This window comes from Engraulis encrasicolus, chromosome 9 (assembly GCF_034702125.1).
Source record: "Engraulis encrasicolus isolate BLACKSEA-1 chromosome 9, IST_EnEncr_1.0, whole genome shotgun sequence".
NCBI lineage: Eukaryota > Metazoa > Chordata > Actinopteri > Clupeiformes > Engraulidae > Engraulis > Engraulis encrasicolus.
In genome coordinates, this window is record NC_085865.1 from 32,016,222 (window position 1) to 32,036,221 (window position 20,000).

The 20,000-nt window shown below is 48.2% G+C and overlaps 1 protein-coding gene across 12 annotated transcripts in view; it reads right to left on the reverse strand.

Moving 5' to 3' along the window:
* kmt2ca (lysine (K)-specific methyltransferase 2Ca) overlaps window positions 1–20,000 on the reverse strand; it is a 244,243-nt gene that overhangs the window by 70,183 nt on the left and 154,060 nt on the right. For all 12 annotated transcript variants that reach the window (XM_063206925.1, XM_063206924.1, XM_063206918.1 and 9 more), the window contains 5 exons: window positions 18,407–18,571; window positions 16,550–16,656; window positions 14,916–14,993; window positions 13,844–14,056; window positions 6,250–6,381 (listed from right to left, as the gene is read on the reverse strand). In XM_063206925.1, coding sequence (XP_063062995.1) covers window positions 6,250–6,381; window positions 13,844–14,056; window positions 14,916–14,993; window positions 16,550–16,656; window positions 18,407–18,571 — 695 coding nt within the window. The remainder of the gene's footprint in view (window positions 1–6,249; window positions 6,382–13,843; window positions 14,057–14,915; window positions 14,994–16,549; window positions 16,657–18,406; window positions 18,572–20,000) is intronic.

Genomic DNA, 20,000 nt, shown 5'->3' on the forward strand with positions numbered 1-20,000 from the left:
CCAAGTACATTTTACAGTCTTCTCTTCTCTTCCTCTCCCCTTAAACAACACTCTGCACGCTTCTCATCCCCTGTTCCACTCTACTCTTCTCGTCTCTTCTCTTCTCTTTCCCTCGCCTCAAACTACACTCTACACTCTTCTTTTTTCTTCTCTTCTCTTCCCCTCGCCTCCAACTACACTTTACAGTCTTCTCTTCCCGTCTTTCACTGGCCTCCAACTCCACTCCACTCTTCTCTTCCTTTTCTTTCCCTCGCCTCCTCTACTCTACTCCTCTGCCTTCGCCAGCTCTCTTTTTGCTATCCCTCGCTTCCAACTAACAAGTACACTCTCCTCTTCCTCCCTCTCAGCCTTCACTTCTTCTCATTCCCCCTCTCTCCCTCTGCTCTTCCACAACACTCATCCTCCCTCTGCGATCTCTCTCTCTCTCTCTCTCTCTCTCTCTCTCTCTCTCTCTCTCTCTCTCTCTCTCTCTCTCTCTCTCTCTCTCTCTCTCTCTCTCTCTCTCAGTCCGTTTCTCTCTCTCATTCTCTCCCATACAGTCTGCCTCCACTCCACTCTTCTCCCTAATTCCCTTTCTTCCTTACTTACATCCCTCGTTTCTAACTCCACTCTTCTTTCCTCTGCGTTCCCTGCTTCTCATTCCTTCCTTTCCCCTCACTTCAACTCCACTATTCATCCCTCTATACTGCACTGTGCTCTTGTTTTCATCCCCCTTCACTTCACTCTCCCACCATATGTATCTCTCTCATTCAATTCAATTCAAGTTTGCTTTATTGCCAGGCCTGTTTGTATAGCGACAGTATTGCCAAAGCTTACAGAGAACAACAACATAACAATATGAAGGACATTCAAAACACCTCCCCCCCCCCCCCCCCCACCCACACACACACACACACACGCACGCACACACACACTGAATATCCCCACTGTCTCTCAGGGTATGGCATGCTGCAACATATTTTGCAGCTATCCTGGAAAGTTTTCCTTCACCTAAGATATAGGCCAACTTTTCGTTGTCACTGTGGAGGTTGAAAGTTGGTATTTTGGTTGAAAATGTACAAAAATATTTTTGTCTTCTTTTCTCATATTTTGAGTAATCAAGTCCCTCTCTCCTTCGCTTCCTTGAACTCCACTCGTACACTGTCCCCTTTCTTCCTCTTTCTCCTCCCCACCCCCTCTCCTTGCTTCCACCACTCTTCCTCATTCTGCCTTTCCTCATTTTTTCATTCTCTCCCTCGCTTTCCCCTTCCACTCCACTCGTTCTCCCTCTGCCTATCCCTCTCTCGCGTGTTCCGACTCTCCCACAATTCCTTCCTCTTTCCCTCTCACATCCCCCCTCTTCTTCACTGTCCCGCTTTCCCTCTATTACCTCTCTCTGTGCCTTTCTATCTCATTCCCTCCTTCAATTTCTCCTTCCAAACCACTCTTCCTCTCATCCTGCCTTCAGTCCTTCGTTCAATTCCACAGTCCCAAATCTTGTCCTCGCCCCCTTCCATCTCTCACTCCAACAGCCCCCCCCCCTTCTCTCTCTCTCTCTCTCTCCCTAGAACAGCCATCTTCCCTCTTCTTGTCCTTGCCGCCTCCTCCTCCTCCCCCTCCTCCTCCTCCTCCTCCTCCTCCTCCCTCTTCTTCTTTGACCTCTTTCTCTGTCTGTCTAAATCTTCCTCCAACAACCCTCCTCCTCCCTGCTTCCCAGTCCCCCCCACCCCCTTCGCTCTCCACATCCTCCTCTCTCATTCCTTTCTCTCTCCTACCTTCCCCTCTCCATCTCTTTCCCCCTCTCCTAAATCTCTTTCCAGCATCCCTCCTCCCAACTTCCTATCTCTCCCTGTATCCTCCTCTTCCCTAACCTCCCTTCCACCCTTCCCCCCAATCTCTCTTCCTCTATTTCCATCTCCTCTCTGTGTCGTTCTCCTTCTGCTCCGCTCTGCTGTGTTCTGTGATCAGTGTCGGCCGCCTCGGCTCCAGAAATAGGAGCACCTGAGAAATGGGGCTTCTGTTCTGTTCTGTTCTATTCTGTTCTGTGGCGGGCAAGACCAGGCAGCACAGTGCACATGTGCTGACGTCCCACTGCTCTTTTGTCATCTTGCTCTCTCCATCTCTCTGCCTCGCACACACACGGGACAGCACGCATGCATGCAAGCACCCACCCCCACACCCACACCCACACCCACAACCACCCACACACACACACACACACACACACACACACACACAACACACACACACAAACACCACACACACACACACACACACACACACACACACACACACACACACACACACACACACACACACACGTACCCATGTACCCATGCACACACACAGCAGCAAGAGCACACACCATCCAACAATCACAAAAATATCATCCACTATCCTTTGCTGGGCTTAGACAGTCTCCCACACACATTTATACACACACACACACACACACACACGCACACACGCACACACGCACACACGCACACACGCACACACGCACACGCACACGCACACGCACACGCACACGCACGCACACGCACATGCACACACACACACCATCTGCTTTAGCTAACAGACACAGACAGACAGACAGACTCACACAAGCAGATGAGGACACAAGCGCGCACGCACACACACACACACACACACACACACACACACGCAGACACACAAATACACACACACACACACACACGCACACACACACGCACACACGCACGCACACACGCACGCACACACGCACGCACACACGCACGCACACACGCACGCACACACGCACACACTTTAAAGCCAATATTAGACCGTGCAAGACTGAGTGCAATATTTTCATAAACCGACGGATGGGGAGCCACTTTTCCACCACCACCACGATCACTTTCCACTACTACCACCGCCGCCACCACCACCACCACCCCTGCTACTCTCCCAGGCTCCCTTCCCCGCCCCCCTGTCCCTACACTCCCACTGCCCCGCGAGCCCGAGCCACAAAAACCAGGCATGGAACGGAACATGTGGCTTTTTCATTTGCGGCTAAATAAAATGTGATTTATATTATAATGTACGCACCATAACATGACGCGAACGTCACATGAAACACAAGCCCTCATACAGTACGCAACGCGATTTTCTTAACAGACTTTGCCTCTGAGACAGCTGAGCAATATATTTTTCTTCGTCTATTAGCGGTGAAGATTGGGGGCAGGGGGCTAGAAAAGGTTACAAGTAGAGTCATCGAAACCCCTGTATTGGCTTTTTTAAGTTACGCCTTCCTTGACAGATCTGGGACCTGTGCTTTTGGATTCAATTTGATCAGAAATAGGCACAAACACAGGTCTTCTGTCAGTTCTATTTCTAGTGACTCAGTTGTGCTTTTTCTGCTGGGGGAGTACTGTCGGTAGGCTTGGGTACGCAGGTAGCGGTTAAAAGCAGTCTCTCCGAGCTGAAACTATGTCTGTGTGTTCCTAGTCGGAGTGCATACTTGTTAGCTTGTGCAAGGTCTCTGTTTTATTCTGGTCACCTCAGACAGGAAAAATGGGACCAACTGACCTGAATAAATTTTACATTTGCCCTCTCTCCTGAAACACTCCCTCTCTCTTGCGCACACTCACACACATGCACATGCATGACACACACATACACACGCGCGCGCATGTACGCACGCACACGCAAGCATGCACATACAAGCATGCACACACAAGCACGTACACACAAGCACGCACGCACGCACACACAAGCAGGCACGCACACACAGAGACGCACTTACGTATACACAAGCACGCACACAAATACACACACTTACGCACATACAAGCAGACACACACAAGGGCACAAAAACGCAAACACGCAAACACGCACGCACGCACACACACACACATCAATGGGAATCTGTGTAGAGACCAGAGCTTGTGCACTGCAACCACAATGGAGCTCATTCTCTTTCACGTCACCCACATAGAGGGCAAAAGGAGCCTGCTGCAGCATGCCTCAAGTGCTACTACACTCCACACAAACCACTGCTGAGGAAAATGCTGCACTGACCATTTGCATAATAACATCCTTGTCATGTCTCTCTCACACACACACAAACACACACACGCACGAGCATGCATGCACAATGGAAACAAAAACTCAAGCAACACATTCATGCTTAGATGGGTTTCTGAATGAACCATAAACAGAGAATAAACTGTGCATGTCATTTGAGGCCATGCCTTTACAAGTGTTAGCTCTGTGCTATGCTTCCCCTTATACAACCCCTTTGACACTTGATAAGATGAAGCAGAAAAGCAAGATCATCTGCTTTACTACTAGAACAATTGAAGAGAAATAAAACATATGTAAGATACACTGCTGATACACCTGTGTGTGTCTGCGTGTGTGCGTCTGTGTATGTCTGTGTGTCTCGCTGCGCGTCTCGGCGTATGTGTGGAGAGTGAGGGCAATGGTGTGAGATGAAACGGGCTGGCAGCAGCAGCTGTATCTGTTTGGGTGGGTGTCTAGCCATGGGGGGGGGGGTCCGAAAGGAGACCCCATCCAGCCACAACTACCACTCCCTACATACACACACCCTTACCCAGCCCCCTCCCCCATCACGCACGCACACACAGTTTTAAAAACAGTACGCAAATGGTAGAACATAAACTGGAACATTCCCAACTGAGTGGGACTGATGGGAGAGAGTTGAAGGGGGGAGGGGCGGTAGAGAGAGAGAGAGAGAGAGAAAGAGAGAAAGAGAGAGAGAGAAAGAGAGAGGGGGAAATGGGAAGTGAGGGAGGGAAGGAGAGAGAGAGAGAGAGAGAGAGAGAGAGAGAGAGAGAGAGAGAGAGAGAGAGAGAGAGAGAGAGAGAGAGAGAGAGAGAGAGAGAGAGAGACAGAGACAGAGACAGAGAGCGACAGAAAGAGAAAGAGAGAGAGAGGATAGGAGAGAGAGAGAGAGAGAGAGAGAGAGAGAGAGAGAGAGAGAGAGAGAGAGAGAGAGAGAGAGAGAGAGAGAGAGAGAGAGAGAGAGAAGGAAAAGAGGAGAGGAGGAGGAGAGGAGTGCTGTTTTCCAGAAGCGTCTCCTTCTTGAGAGCGGAGGCTTTAAAGAGCAGTGCGCTGCGGGACGCTACTTAGCGGCCGTGCCATTTCACAGTCCACTGGAGCTGTCCTCTTCCATAAGAGCCTTTTCTCTTTCCCTCTGCCCTCCCCTCACTACCCTCTCTGCATCTCGAACCCTCTCTCTCTTTCTCTCTCTCCATCTCTACCCCTGCTCTCTCTCTCTCTCTCGCTCCATCTCAACCCCTGCTCTCACTCTCACACACTCTCACTCTCTCTCTCATTCATCTCTACCCCTCTCTTTCTCCCTCTCTAAACTTGACTTGCCTGGCTCGTCTACCATCCACTCTTCTCTTGTGCTCCCTCCATCTCGTGCGGCCCTTGCCCCTTGCCTTCTGTCTGTCCTGGCCCATCTCTCTCTCCACTTCCTCTGTTCTCATCCCTATTCTCTCATCCATCCACTTAGTCTTCACTCCACTAGGTATGGCCCTCGGCCCCTTCCTTCTCTCCAGCCTGGTAAGTCTCTATGCATCTCTTACCTGGCCGACATTCACTTTCCTCTGTGTTCACTCGTATGGCCCTTGTACCTTGCTTTCTGTCTAGCCTGGCTGTTCTCTCTCAATCTCTTACATGGCTCTCTCTCCCTCTCTCTCTCTCTCTTCCTCTCCCTCTCTCTCTCACTCTTAGGTGGCCAACAGCTCTCTCTCTCTCTCTGATTTCTTTAGTTTCAACAATCATTTTCCTTCCATCACTCCTCTCGTGTTTAATGCTCTGTGTAGACTTGCCATCGCTAATGTCTCATACCTGGCCAGAGAGACTTCCTCTTGCTCTCTCTTTCAGACTCAGACTTCTCTCAGACTTTCAGACTTCTCTCCATCTCCTCTGTCTCCCCTCATCTCTTTCTCCCTCCCTTTCAACACATCTCCTCTCATGTTAACTCTCGCTCTCACTCCATCCCTCCCTGCTCTTTGCTTCTGTCCATCCTTGCTAGTCTTCTCTCTTCGGGCCAGTAGGGTTCTTGCTCACTCTAACTCACCTGCTTCCCCCCACCTACCCCACCCAACTCCATTCCTTTGCGCTTTCTCGCCCTCCTGGCTAGTTTCCTCTTCAAGTCACTCTCTTTCGTTTTCCCTTCATTTCCCTTCATCTTTCTCCCTCCATTTCAACGCATCTCCCTCCATGGCTTCTCTCCCTCCAGGCTGGTTTCTCGTGATGTGACGTGTCTTGTCTTACCTGGCCGGTATGGCTTCCTCTTCCTCTTCTTGCACCCGTCGGCCCCTTCCTCCCCCTTGGCGTCCACCTCCGCGTGCTCTCGCTCGGGGCTGGAGTCCGACTTGCCCTCGCAGTCCATAAGCAGGTCACCCTCTGAAGATGTGGACACACACACACACACACAATAAACATTAAACATACACGTACAACACACATATACACACACACACACACACACACACACACAGACTTGTGCATACATACACACACACGTACACACACACACACACACACACACACACACACACACACACACACACACACACACACACACACACGTACAACACGCACACGCACAAAACATGCAAACAAAACATGCGCACACACTTGCACACACGCACACGTACACACATGCACACACGCACAAACATACACGCACACTAAGGCTGTAACGATACACTCAACCCACAATTCGGTTTGTATCACGATATATGACCCACGGTTCGATACGCCCCATGATTTTTCAAAAGGGGAAAAATAAGAAGAAAATAAATTATATATTTATATAAATGCCTACGCTTTCTTTTTGCATTTACCTGCCTACATTAATTTTGTAGGTCTACTAAATGATGTTGCAGATATAGGCCTACCACTGCAACCTGTTCCCCAGGTGTTGACATCAAAGCACAACACAGAGAAATAAGGGATATTAGTTCACCAAGGAAAAATAGGCTAATTATTAATAGGCTGAGATCATATCATGCTGAGATGCTGACCATGTGTGAGAGAGACAGACGGAGAGAGAAGGGTTCCAGTAGGTAGCCTATATAACAACTGTCTCACATTATCAAACATTATCCAATTAACATCCAAACATTAACTGAAAACAACACTGGTCATATTTAGTCAGGAAACATGTTGTACTTGTCTTTTTTAAGCGCATATGCAATGTATTGGCCTGTATCCTGCTGTTTTCGAGACTGATGGGGTAACAACTTTGAAAGGGCGCATCGCGATTCAGCGAGGAAGGTTCGCGATAGGGGTTCGTGGGTCTGTGTACCGCGATCCCTCGGTTCGATGCAATATCGTTACAGCCTTAACGCACACACAGACACGCGCACACACATACAAAACAACAAGGGCCTAGTAGATAAAAGCACATTAAAATTGAATGAAAATACCCAAACTTAACATACTGTAGCATACACTTTACTCTTACATTAATGTGGTATTTACCACACACATTGAAGTGACTCAGAGCAGAGTAATATTTTTATGGATACACTGAAGTTGCGAATGTAAATTGTGAGCAATACAAACGCACTTCCCCACAGCCATGTGGAGTCGTCTGATGCAATTTTAATGAGGAGTCTTTCTGTGTGTGTGTGTGTGTGTGTGTGTGTGTGTGTGTGTGTGTGTGTGTGTGTGTGTGTGTGTGTGTGTGTGTGTGTGTGTGTGTGTGTGTGTGTGTGTGTGTGTGCACGCTCGCGCTCGTGCTCTAGTATGGCCACAGTCATCGCTGCCTATAGCGGGCACCTGCTGGTTCTTTGTTCAAAAACGTGCGTGCGTTTGTTCATTTGTGCGTGTGTGTGTGTGTGTGTGTGTGTGTGTGTGTGTGTGTGTGTGTGTGTTTGCATGCGTTTGTGTGCATGCGTCTCCATATGTTCCATTTGTATGTGCAACAAACAAAGCAGAAGGGATCGCTGAGAGCCCACGTCTGCAGTTCAGCCAAGTCTCCAGTCCAAATAAGCTACAGAATCCAGTTACACAACATCCATTAACCACCACTCACACACACACCCCCACCCTGCCCCCGCCCCCACCTCCACATGAACACACAACCAGCCATATAAACACAGCCAGGGGTGGATTATGACTTCATGGGCCCCTGTGCCAGACAACAATAAGGGCCCCCCTTCTAACAGAATTGTTACTTTACAAAAAAAAAAAAATCAGGGTTTTAGGCCAGATGTTACGGACCCTATATTGTTGGGGCTCCGGGGGGGTTGCCCCTTGCTTGGTTACCACCAGACCAAATCACAAGTGAGATTTGTCTTTCAGATCAAAACGATTGTGTAGAACTAAAGGCAGTATGGGAGTTCCCAGGCTAGGTTGCCCCCAAGAAAATGATAAAACACAGTTGTTAAAAGTGTGATTTTAATGCATGATATGAATGGTAATATAGAGGCTTTGGCTTCAGCGCCCCCTGGACTCTTAAGGGCGGGTTATGCTTCCTACTTGTGCCACAGAGTGAACTTGTCGCAGCCATGATGCAGTTAATATTGGTTTATGCCCTGTTTTGAAGCACGGTCTGCGCGATGTCATTCCACGCTGAAACTGCCTTCAATACAAAGAGTAAACTAGACGTGTCGGTTGTTTTTTAGCATCACAGACTCGACGAGAATGAAAATGAAACATTAAATCTTTATATCACGTGCATGTTTGATCGCACTGGCAGCCACAGTGGTAGTTTGGAACAAAGAAGTGGCTCATTTGTCGAGGACGAAGCGGAATGTTTCCTCGACCTCGGAACCACTGTTCAACTGTCCAAATAACTTCAGCGTCGTAACTTGCAAGCGCATGTGTTGTCTTTGGTTCGTGTAAATAAATCAAACAACAAAGCACGGGCAACTTATTTAATGAAGAGCTCACAGTCCGTAGACCGACGAAGGTTAGAACAAGGAAGTAGCGCTTGTTCTCGACTCGAGGACAGAGCAGGCTGGTCGAGAGGACCAATCAGAGACCTATTTTCGCCCTTTCACGCCGTCGCTCCCTGCGTCGAGACACAATTTTGGGGAGGTGCCCCAGAGTACCTGCGTGATGGGGGGGGCTTCACTACGTTAACTGCGCGGCTCACTGCATTACGACGCAGGGACGCTGGACTGGAGGCATAAACCACCCTTTAGGCCTCTGGGCCTGAGCCCGTGCAGTTATCTATCCTTGAACAAAACCCTCTCTACAGCAGTGTTTCTCAACTGGTGGGTCGCGACCCAAAAGTGGGTCGCAGAGGGGTCATGGGTGGGTCGCGGAGCCTAGCTGTAAAAAAAACCATAATTCTAAAAAAAAAAAAAAAAAAATCCAACTTTTCCTGACAATTTACAACTTTTATTTTGATAGGCTAGTGAACTCCGTGTCATCTGTTGTCTTAGATACAATCTGAATGTTAATGTGAGTTAGATAGCGTGCAACCAGTCATTCGAGTCTTGGTTACATTTTGAGAATCGCATTGAAATGACTTGAACGCTAAAAAAATTGGGTCGCGACCGAATGAGAGTGGAAAATGGTGGGTCCCAAGACTGTTCCAGTTGAGAACTACTGATCTACAGCACATCTCCATCTGTAAAATCCATAGTGTCTCACTATGAAAAGGCCCTCTACATACAGCCCCCACCTTCTACACACACAACCACAAACACAACCATTGCTGAGGGGGGTGGGGGCTTTTTCTTGCCTTTATTCCACTTTGCCTTTGAAGGGCTGCGCGATATGTATGCTCTGCCCATCTACATCTACATTAGGGTGCATCAGATGCCCCCTATGAAAAGATATTGCCTTGGCCCTATAGTAAAAATGTTCTACACCCAGTAAAAACACACTGTGTAAAATATTTTGAAATTTGGATATAGTCTACCGGGGCCACCAGCCCCATGAAAATAGAAAATAATAGTGATAGTCAGAATCTAGGAATAGAAATGGACATTTTGCTGCATAAAGCTACCCAATGAAAAACATATTGTCTCAGCCCTGTGATAAAAATGTTCTATGCACAGTAAAATCACTCTGTGTAAAATATGTTGAAATTTAGATGAATTCTACCGGGTCCACCAGGCCCATGAAAATACAAAATAATGGTGATAGTGATGGGCAACCTGGATTCCAAAGCTGAAGTCCAGTGCCACATATTCCAAATGACATACCTAGTTTTACCTTTCCAGTTAGGGCAATTGGACAGGTAAAACCAGGTAATTTGAAATATGTGGCACTGGATTGTAGCTTTTGAATCTTGGTTTGCCATTATCTTAAAACAGAGGTGGACAAACCGCGTGACACATTTGCCCCAGCCAATATAATGAACCAGCTGAGCCTAATTACCACTTAAGCCAGGTTGATGAGGTAATTAGTGAGATCACCTGTATTGGGAGCACAAACAGAAGGAATATCTAAGCAGGTTGTGTATTCAGTCGATCCACTTACACAGACTTCAGTCTCAGGACAGACTGATGGTCAAACTGCTATATTTAGGCAAATTTGCTCTTTTGCAACACAATATCAATTCCTTGCTGCCTTGGACCACTGCTAGTATCAAGCAAGAGATTGCAAAGCTGCATGACTGTTATATTTGTGTGTTTCACCTGTGTGGGCCTACAATTCATGGAGGAACATCTGTACCAAAGCTGTGAATGTTCCTTGGAATGCCTAGGCTACAAAGCAGTCAATACAACTGTATTGAAGAGTGCCATTACTTTTTTATCCCATCGCCTGTGGTAGTATTTCACTTTACTCCATCAGATGAGTACCATAACTTACCTGAGAGGCCCTTGGCAATGGACTCTGGACCTGGTGATACCCATGACATCCCTAGAAGCCACTTAAGTACAGGTTTTGGGAAGCCACTCTTTCCAACATCACATACAGTTGTATTGTATGTACTCTATTGAACTACTGCAGGGATTTCTTTAAAAAAAACACAAGTCATTCCAAGGAGCATTCACAGCTTTAGTACAGATGCTCCACCAGGTATTAACAGCTGCCTGTACAATCCTGTAGGCCCACAGGTGAAGCACACAAAAGTCATACAACTTCGCAATCTCTTGCTTGATACTGGCAGTGGGTCAGCTGGTTCATTATATTGGCTATATTTGGAATATGTGGCACTGGACTTTGGAATCCAGGTTGCCCATCACTATCACCATTGCTTTGTATTTTCATGGGCCTGGTGGACCCAGTAGAATTAATCTAAATTTCAACACATTTTCCACAGAGTGATTTTACTGTGCATAGAACTTTTTTTATCACACAGCTGAGGCAATATGTTTTTATAGGGTAGCTTTATGCAGCAAAATGTCAATTTCTATTCAGGGTTGGACTGGGTGATAAATAGGGCCCGGGCACTTTTGGATTTAAGGAGATTATTAGTGCCGGAGAACTGACTCACTGGTGGGCCCCGCACCCTCATGGGCCCCTATTTTCAGTAATGTAAAAAATAAAAAAATGGGGGCCCACGAGGGTGCGGGGCTCACTGGGAAATGCCCGCCATGCCAGATGGCCAGTCCATCCCTGTTTCTATCCAAGATTTTGACTATCACCATTATTTTCTATGTTCATGGGGCTGGTGGCCCCGGTAGACTTCATCCAAATTTCAAAATATTTTACACAGAGTGATTTTACTGTGCATAGAACATTTTTATCACAGAGCTGAGACAATATGTTTTTTATAGGGTAGCTTTGTGCAGCAAAATGTCCATTTCTATTCCAAGATTCTGACTATCACCACTATTTTCCATTTTCATGGGGCTGGTGGCCCCGGTAGACTTCATCCAAATTTCAAAATATTTTACACAGTGTGTTTTTACTGGGTGTAGAACATTTTTACTATAGGGCCAAGGCGATATCTTTTCATAGGGGGCAACTGATGCACCCTAATCTACATACATGACGTCAAGCAGCACCCTGCTGCATCCACATACACAGCCGCCATTACACACACCATCTAAATAGACAACCATCACTGCAGACACGTCCCTATTTACGGTCGTTATACGTGCCATGGCTCCTATCTACATACATGACAGCCAATACCGACCATCCCAACTACATTCATAAAAGCCCCTACCCCACCCCTCCTCACCGCACACTCACACATCCCCCCCCCCATCTCCATAATGTACCCCATTACATACGCCATGCATCTACCTACATTCCCACCTTTACAGAGCCCCCGCCAATCTCCCAAATACACCCCCCACCCCCATCTACCTCTACAACAACCAGCACACAGCCTCCTGCCCATCTTACCGCACCTAAAAATACACATGCATAAGTGACAATCTGCATAGGCTGGCCTCTATGGCACAGCAACCACCAGGCACGGACAACGCACCCTGAAGAGAAGCCCAAGTCCAATCACACATGCATGCCATGATGCACCCCAAGGACTCCTGCTGCTCCTCCTGCTCCTCCTCCTCCTCCTCTGCTCCTATGGACCAAATGGCCCTGACCATGAATAAGGCATGACTGTTTACTATGGACGACACAACACACCATCATCTGCATATCTGCACCCGTCTGACAGCATCCATCCATCCATCCATCCATCCATCCATCCATCAGCCATCCATCAGCCATCTCATTCAGCCAGGGTCAGCACCATTAATATGGATGGGCAGGCTGCACAGTCGGCTCCTAGCTCTTGGCAGGCAGGCATGACTGGACTGGTGGGGGCTGAAAGGGTTAAAACCATGGCCCAGTTCTTGGTTATTACCCCCTGCCTGACCCCCCTATACCCCCCCACCTCCCCCTCCACACACACACACTCCTCCAGTTCTGCACTGATGGATAGCCCCCCTACCCTACCCCCGCACCACCAAACCCTCACTTACTCCACCTCATCTACTCTCCTCAGCCCCGCCGCGCTCCGCTCAGAAATGCCAAGGCAGGTGTAATTTGCTGACTGCTGTTTTCAAAGCCTTTCTTCCCTCTCCAAGTCAAATTCATTACATGCCCCACACTCCTCCACCACCACCACCACCACCACCACCACCCTCCCTCCCTTTAATCACTCCACCACATCCCCCCCATCCTCGCTCACTCATTCCGCTCACTCTCACTCATTTGCTTTTTCATTTTTTTTTTGGTTGCACTCGGCCTTTTCTCACTCTCTCTCTCTTGTGCTCTCTGTATTTCTTTCTTTCAATCTGTCCTCTTTCATTACACAGCTCTTTAAATAGATTTGATTCAGAGGGGTTTTAATGTTTTTAATGCAATTAATAAATGCCTCCTATTTCTGTCCACTTAAAAAAAAAACACCCCAAAAACACACACACTTTCCTCCTTCCATTTCAATTTTCTGTCTGCCATGTTATTTTTTCCCCTTTTGCTTAAAGCCCAATAGAGCATGATGCCTTGAAGTTGCTTAATGTGTCCGTGTCTGTGCGGCTTTTCAAAGTCAGCAGTGCAGCAGTAGGGGAGGATTCACAGTGGAGAGAAGCAGCATGCACTCAAACCCTCTCAACACGCTGGAGCAAAATAACCAACTATTACCCTGTCTGTGTGTGTGCGTGCGTGTGTGTGCGTGCGCGCGTGTGTGTGTACTTGAGTCTGTCTGTCTCTGTGTCTGTCTCTGTGTGCATCTGTGCACCCGGGCTCAATACCAGCCCAAGGTAATTTCCTGATCCTTCCATATATCCAATAAAATCAAGGAAATCATATACAAGACACTGGGGGGTGTAGTGAAGGGGAGTAGAACTGCCCTAACAGCACTCGAACCTGGGCGTTCTGCAGTACCAAACTCTGACTCTGACCGCTACACCAAAGAGCTAGGCTCCTCGATGTGACAGTCAGAACAGACCCACGACCCCATTGATAATTACTTCATCAAAGGGTCCGCAGAACTCACCTCTCCCATCGTCCAGGTCCCCGTCACGGGACAGTTCGGAGAGCGGGTCGGGCGGCGTCTGGAGCACGGCCACGCTGTTCTGGTTGATGATCTTCAGCTTGAGTTTGGGCTTGGGCCGCCGCCGCCTCTGGGCCGGGGCCGATAGGGACTGCAGCTGGTTCAGGCCCGACTCCGTCAGACACACTCCGTCCTGGGTGTACGTCTTCTGGAACTCTATAGGACGGGGAAGATGGAGAGATGGGGGGAGAGAGAGAGAGAGAGAGAGAGAGAGAGAGAGAGAGAGAGAGAGAGAGAGAGAGAGAGAGAGAGAGAGAGAGAGAGAGAGAGAGAGAGAGAGAGAGAGAGAGAGGAAGAGAGAGATTAAAAACAAAGCACGCACATGCAGGTACTGAAGTGGACACAGGATACAGTTGAGATTTTACAGATATACTTCAGTCTAACTACAGTAGGTATCCACTGCCAAAGTTTTCGTTATATATTTTTTCTCTGGATCCATCCCTCTTCAGATGTGATGCAGAGAGAGAGAGAGAGAGAGAGAGAGAGAGAGAGAGAGAGAGAGAGAGAGAGAGAGAGAGAGAGAGAGAGAGAGAGAGAGAGAGAGACACTGAGACACTGAGACACTGAGAGAGAAACAGACACACTGAGACACAAAGGCTGATAGCTAGATAACTGATTCTAGTAAAATTCATGTCTCTTCAATTCTGAAGAGCTCTGGACTTGTGTTTCTGAGAGCTGAAACAATATCAGCCCAGCACGCATAAATACCTACCCAGCTTTGAAAAAGATCTTTTTGTTCATGTTGAAAACTCACTCAGCGAGCGAGACAGGAGTGCAAATATTATACATCAAACAGTGTGGATGTGTGTTCACAGGAGTGTGTCTGAACAAACAGACATATCTCCTGGAAAGAAGGTATCAGGCTCTCCATGTGTGTGTGTGTGTGTGTGTGTGTGTGTGTGTGTGTGTGTGTGTGTGTGTGTGTGTGTGTGTGTGTGTGTGTGTGTGTGTGTGTGTGTGTGTGTGTGTGTGTGTGTGTGTGTGTGTGTGTTTGTGTGTGTGTGTGTGTGTGTACCTGGCTCTTTCACTTTGGTGATGATCTGTGCCACGATGGGAGTTTCGCTCCGATCACTGAGCATCACCGTCACACCACCTGTCAAAACCCCACACACACACACACACACACACACACACACACAATGCTCATTAGCGCTGATGGCCAGCATATGGGAGCTGTGAATGGCTGACCTGGTATGCCAGAGACTGGAGGTGAATGGGGGAGGGGAGAGAGACCAGAACTGGCTTGGCTGTGGAGCAATTTGAAATGCCAGCAATCTGCATTTTTTTCCTCATTCGTTTTCATTAGTGAAGCTGTGAGAAGCTTGGACCACAGAGAGCTCCACAAGCCACCGCTATTAGAACTTAGAGCTCCTTTTTTGTGGTGATTGGGGGTGTATGCACAAACACACACATGCACAGGGGTGCACATAACTGGTACGCAGGTGCGCATGCGCGCCAAAAATAAGGAATGCGCACCGTCACTTGGGTCACTACAGCGCTCATTCACACCATATCCCACACCCGACACAGCATACACGCCGTCTGAACATCAGAAAACGGAAAGACGGCGAAATCGTAGTTTGACCACGCAGCTATTTTTTTCCCGGTCTCATTGGATGTGCATTAAAAAATCGCCAATGAGGTGCATACCAAAACCTATTTTCTGGTACGCATATGAGGAACTCGGGGAAAAAGTTATGTGCACCCCTGCACATGCACACACATGCCACACACACGACCGCACAAACAAATGCACACGCGCATGCACAAACGCACGCACACACACACACACGCGCACGCGCACGCGTACACACACACACACACACACACACACACACACACACACACACACACACACACACACACACACACACACACACACACACACACACACACACACACACACACACACACACACACACACACACACACACACACACAGTGCCAGAGACTCCAGCCGCACTGTGTGCTGGAGCTTAGGCCGTCTTCTTCTGTGATGCACATCATTAGTAGAGCATACAGTAGGAACCAGAGACACAGAGATGCGCACAAACAAGACGGAGCTCCGCTCCTTTTAACAGCAGATAATGGACAGTGGCCTCTATGGAGGGAATGGGGGCTGGGCCGGGGGATGGGATGGGATGAGATGGGATGGCCTCGTATCGCATTACAGAGCGCTGCATCGTATGATCTGGAGTCGCATTGCCTTGGGTGAAGCAGCATGATCAATGGCCTGTGGCATCATTCACTAATTTGGAGACGGACCTCGTTAGCACGCGATTCTCTAACGACCCCCTTCCCCCCACCCACCACGCAAGACTATAATGCGGAAAAGGCATCGTTAGATCTTTGACCCGCGTAGAATTCATGAATAGAGCTCACTCAGTGCAGCTGATAACAATGTGTAATGGCTAGCTTTTCGTTTTAGTTTGGTTCAAATAGAACAGCTACTGACGGAGTGGAAAGATGGGTGAAAGTATATAACGTAATTCTTGCATTATACCAAGACAAAATACTTAAGGAACAGGATATTGACTGTACATGTAAGGTAACAGCAGGTCATTATTATACTAAGATAACATGGTGTGTGTGTGTGTGTGCGTGCGTGCGTGCGTGTGTACTAACTGTGCGGTAGATCTGGATACTGACCTGGGCCGGCTAAGTGTAGTCTGCACATGGTGCAGTCAAATCCGTCATCTGCCGCAATCTCCACATCCTCATCAGTGTTCAAGCCCTGACAGGAGGCGTGCACCCACCTGGATAACCATGCGTACACACACACACACACACACACGCGCGCACACACACACACGCACACACACGCACGCACACACACGCACGCACACATACGCGCACGCACGCGCACGCACGCGCACGCACGCGCACGCACACGCACGCACACACACGCACACACACGCACACACACACACAAGCATACACAAGCATACACAAACATACAAAATCATGCACATACACACACACAACCCTCCCACACACACACGCACAAACACACACAGAGAGGGACACAGAGAGAGGACAAATGTTTAGCAGATGCTAAGCGCGCCAATAATCTGCTAATTGGAAAGTAGCATGATTAGCTCCCGCTGGTGCGTGAAGGCGGCTGCATCTGGCGAGACGGTGAGAGCTTACGTTGTGTGTGTGTGTGTGTGTGTGTGTGTGTGTGTGTGTGTGTGTGTGTGTGTGTGTGTGTGTGTGTGTGTGTGTGTGTGTGTGTGTGTGTGTGTGTGTGTGTGTGTGTGTGTGTGTGTGTGTGTGTGTGTGTGTGTGTGTGTGTGTGTGCGCGCATGAGTATGTGTGTGTGTGACTGTGTACATGTCAGTGTAGTGTGTGTGTGCGTGTGCGTGTGCGTGTGCGTGTGCGTGTGTGTGTGCGTGTGCGTGTGCGTGTGCGTGTGCGTGTGTGTGTGTATACCGCCATATTGGCAGCAGCTGTCCTCAGCTAACCTTGTCGAGGCTCCACTACAGGAGAGCTGAACAAGCAGCGGGGGATGAGGCAGAGGAGGAGGGGTGTGTGTGTGTGTGTGTGTGTGTGTGTGTGTGTGTGTGTGTGTGTGTGTGTGTGTGTGTGTGTGTGTGTGTGTGTGTGTGTGTGTGTGTGTGTGTGTGTGTGTGTGAGAGAGAGAGAGAGAGAGAGAGAGAGAGAGCGAGCGAGAGAGAGAGAGAGAGCGAGAGAGAGCGAGAGAGAGCGCGAGTGAGAGAGTGAAATGAGGAGGTGTGTGTGTGTGTGTGTGTGTGTGTGTGTGTGTGTGTGTGTGTGTGTGTGTGTGTGTGTGTGTGTGTGTGTGTGTGTGTGTATGTGTGTTGTGTGTGTGTGTGTGTGTGTGTGTGTGTGTGTGTGTGTGTGTGTGTGTGTGTGTGTGTGTGTGTGTGTGTCTGTGGGTGAGTGAGTGAGTGAGAGAGAGAGAGAGCACAAGAGAGAGAGAGATGAGAGGTGGTGGAGTGGGGAGAGGGAGAGAGGAGATGGAGCGAAAGAAAGATGTTGAGAGGAGTAGACAGACAGAGAGAAAGAGGATGAGGGAGGGTGATGGAGGGAGCCAGTGGTCATGATGCGGGCAGGGGGCTGTCATGGGATTGAGAAAAATAGTCTGTGGGTGTGTGGAGAGGGGAGGTTGAGAAGGGTGATAAACAGAAATGTCCAAAAGGAAAAGTATAAGAGGAGAGATAATGTTAGACAAAAAAGAGACAAAACAGAGAGGGGTGGGATAGAAGGAGGAAAGCTGTGGAGGTCTTGCAAGGACAATGTGTGACTGTGTGTTTGGGTGTGGAGGACTTAGAAGGACATTATGTGCATAAGTGTCTGTGATAAAAAGAGGGAAAATAGAATGAGAGTGTGTTTGTGTGTAGGATGGCAGTGTGTGCTCATGGGAAGGCATTCTCCGTGTGTGTGTGTGTGTGTGTGTGTGTGTGTGTGTGTGTGTGTGTGTGTGTGTGTGTGTGTGTGTGTGTGTGTGTGTGTGTGTGTGTGTGTGTGTGTGTGTGTGTTCACCTGTCACAGAGGCGGCACTGCAGTATGAGGTCGTCCTCTCGGTAGCTGCGTACACACACGGGGCACACGGCCAGACTGGCACACGGGCCACACTGGGTGTAGTTACACTGCCACTCACAACGCACACCTGGCGACGTGGCACCACACTGGGTACACGACACACACCTGGGGGACAGAGAGAGAGAGAGAGAGAGAGAGAGAGAGAGAGAGAGAGAGAGAGAGAGAGAGAAAGAGAGCGAGAGAGAGAGAGAGAGAGAGAGAGAGAGAGAGAGAGAGAGAGGTATAAGAAGGGGGAAGGCAAGACAGAGATTTAAAACAACTTAATCATAACACAGTTGTACATTAACAGAAAACAACCATGATGCACAACAATACCATACCCCCAAACACCTGCTGTGTGAGGAGGGAGAGAGAGAGAGAGAGAGAGAGAGAGAGAGAGAGAGAGAGAGAGAGAGAGAGAGAGAGAGAGAGACAGACACAGAGACAGAGACAGAGACAGAGACAGAGACAGAGACAGAGAGTAGGAAGATGCAATATGCCAAGAAATCAGCACACACTCGTATACACAATAAACTCAGAGGGCAGCTGACTCACAAGACAATAAGAAAACCAAGCATCGTTCCAAGTAGATGGATGATGGAGAGTGAGAATGAATTTCTTTAATTTAAAAAAACAAAGCCTCATTAAAAAAAACAAGCAGGTGGGGTGTGAAAGACGCCGGTTAACAGGGCCGAGATGAAGTGGCACATCTCGCGCGTAAACAGACACACAAAACAACAGGTGAGAGCCAAGAGGTGGCAGTAATTGAAGCAAACGAGACCAATTAAATGTGTGGGAGTCGGTGAAAAATAGACAGAGGACAGGGTTGAGATGAAGAGAATGACGGAGTGTGAGTGAGTGAGAGAGAGGAAAAGAGAGAGAGAGAGAGGGGGAGAGAGAGAGCGCGCAAGAGAGAGAGAGAGAGAGAGAGAGAGTGAGAGACTGAGCGAGAGAATGATTGTTAAAGGAGAAGTCCAGTTTTTTGAACATTAAGGCCATTTTCTGAGTGGTCTGCAATGTTTTAGAGTCCCCCTCACCGTTTATTTCATGATTGCTGCAGTCTCTGTTATTTGGCTGATTTGGATTTGATCTCAACTAGCTTTAGAATGGCCGTCTATGGGCACCTGCAACTCTGTTCTTAAAATCACCTTTAACATTTGTTTTGAAGTATATGCAACTCAGCAAGTGTTCAACAGTATTCACTGGTGTTCCTTAGCAATTTTTGTAGCGAAATATGGCATCTGTCATGTTTTATGTGTGTTTTATGTAGCAATTTGTAAATTAAGTTTCACTTTCACTTTCACTTTCTTTCACAAAATGGCAAATAAAAAATGACAGAAGCCAAATTTTGCCTTGAAACTTGTTAGGGACTGCTAGTGAACACCCCTAACCACTTTGTGAGCTGTAGACTTTCGAAAACAAATGTTAAAGTTGATTTTAAGAACAGAGTTGCAGGTGCTCATAGACGGCCATTCTAAAGCTGGTTGAGATCAAATCCAAATCAGCCAAATAACAGAGACTGCAGCAAACATGAAATAAACAGTGAGGGGGACTC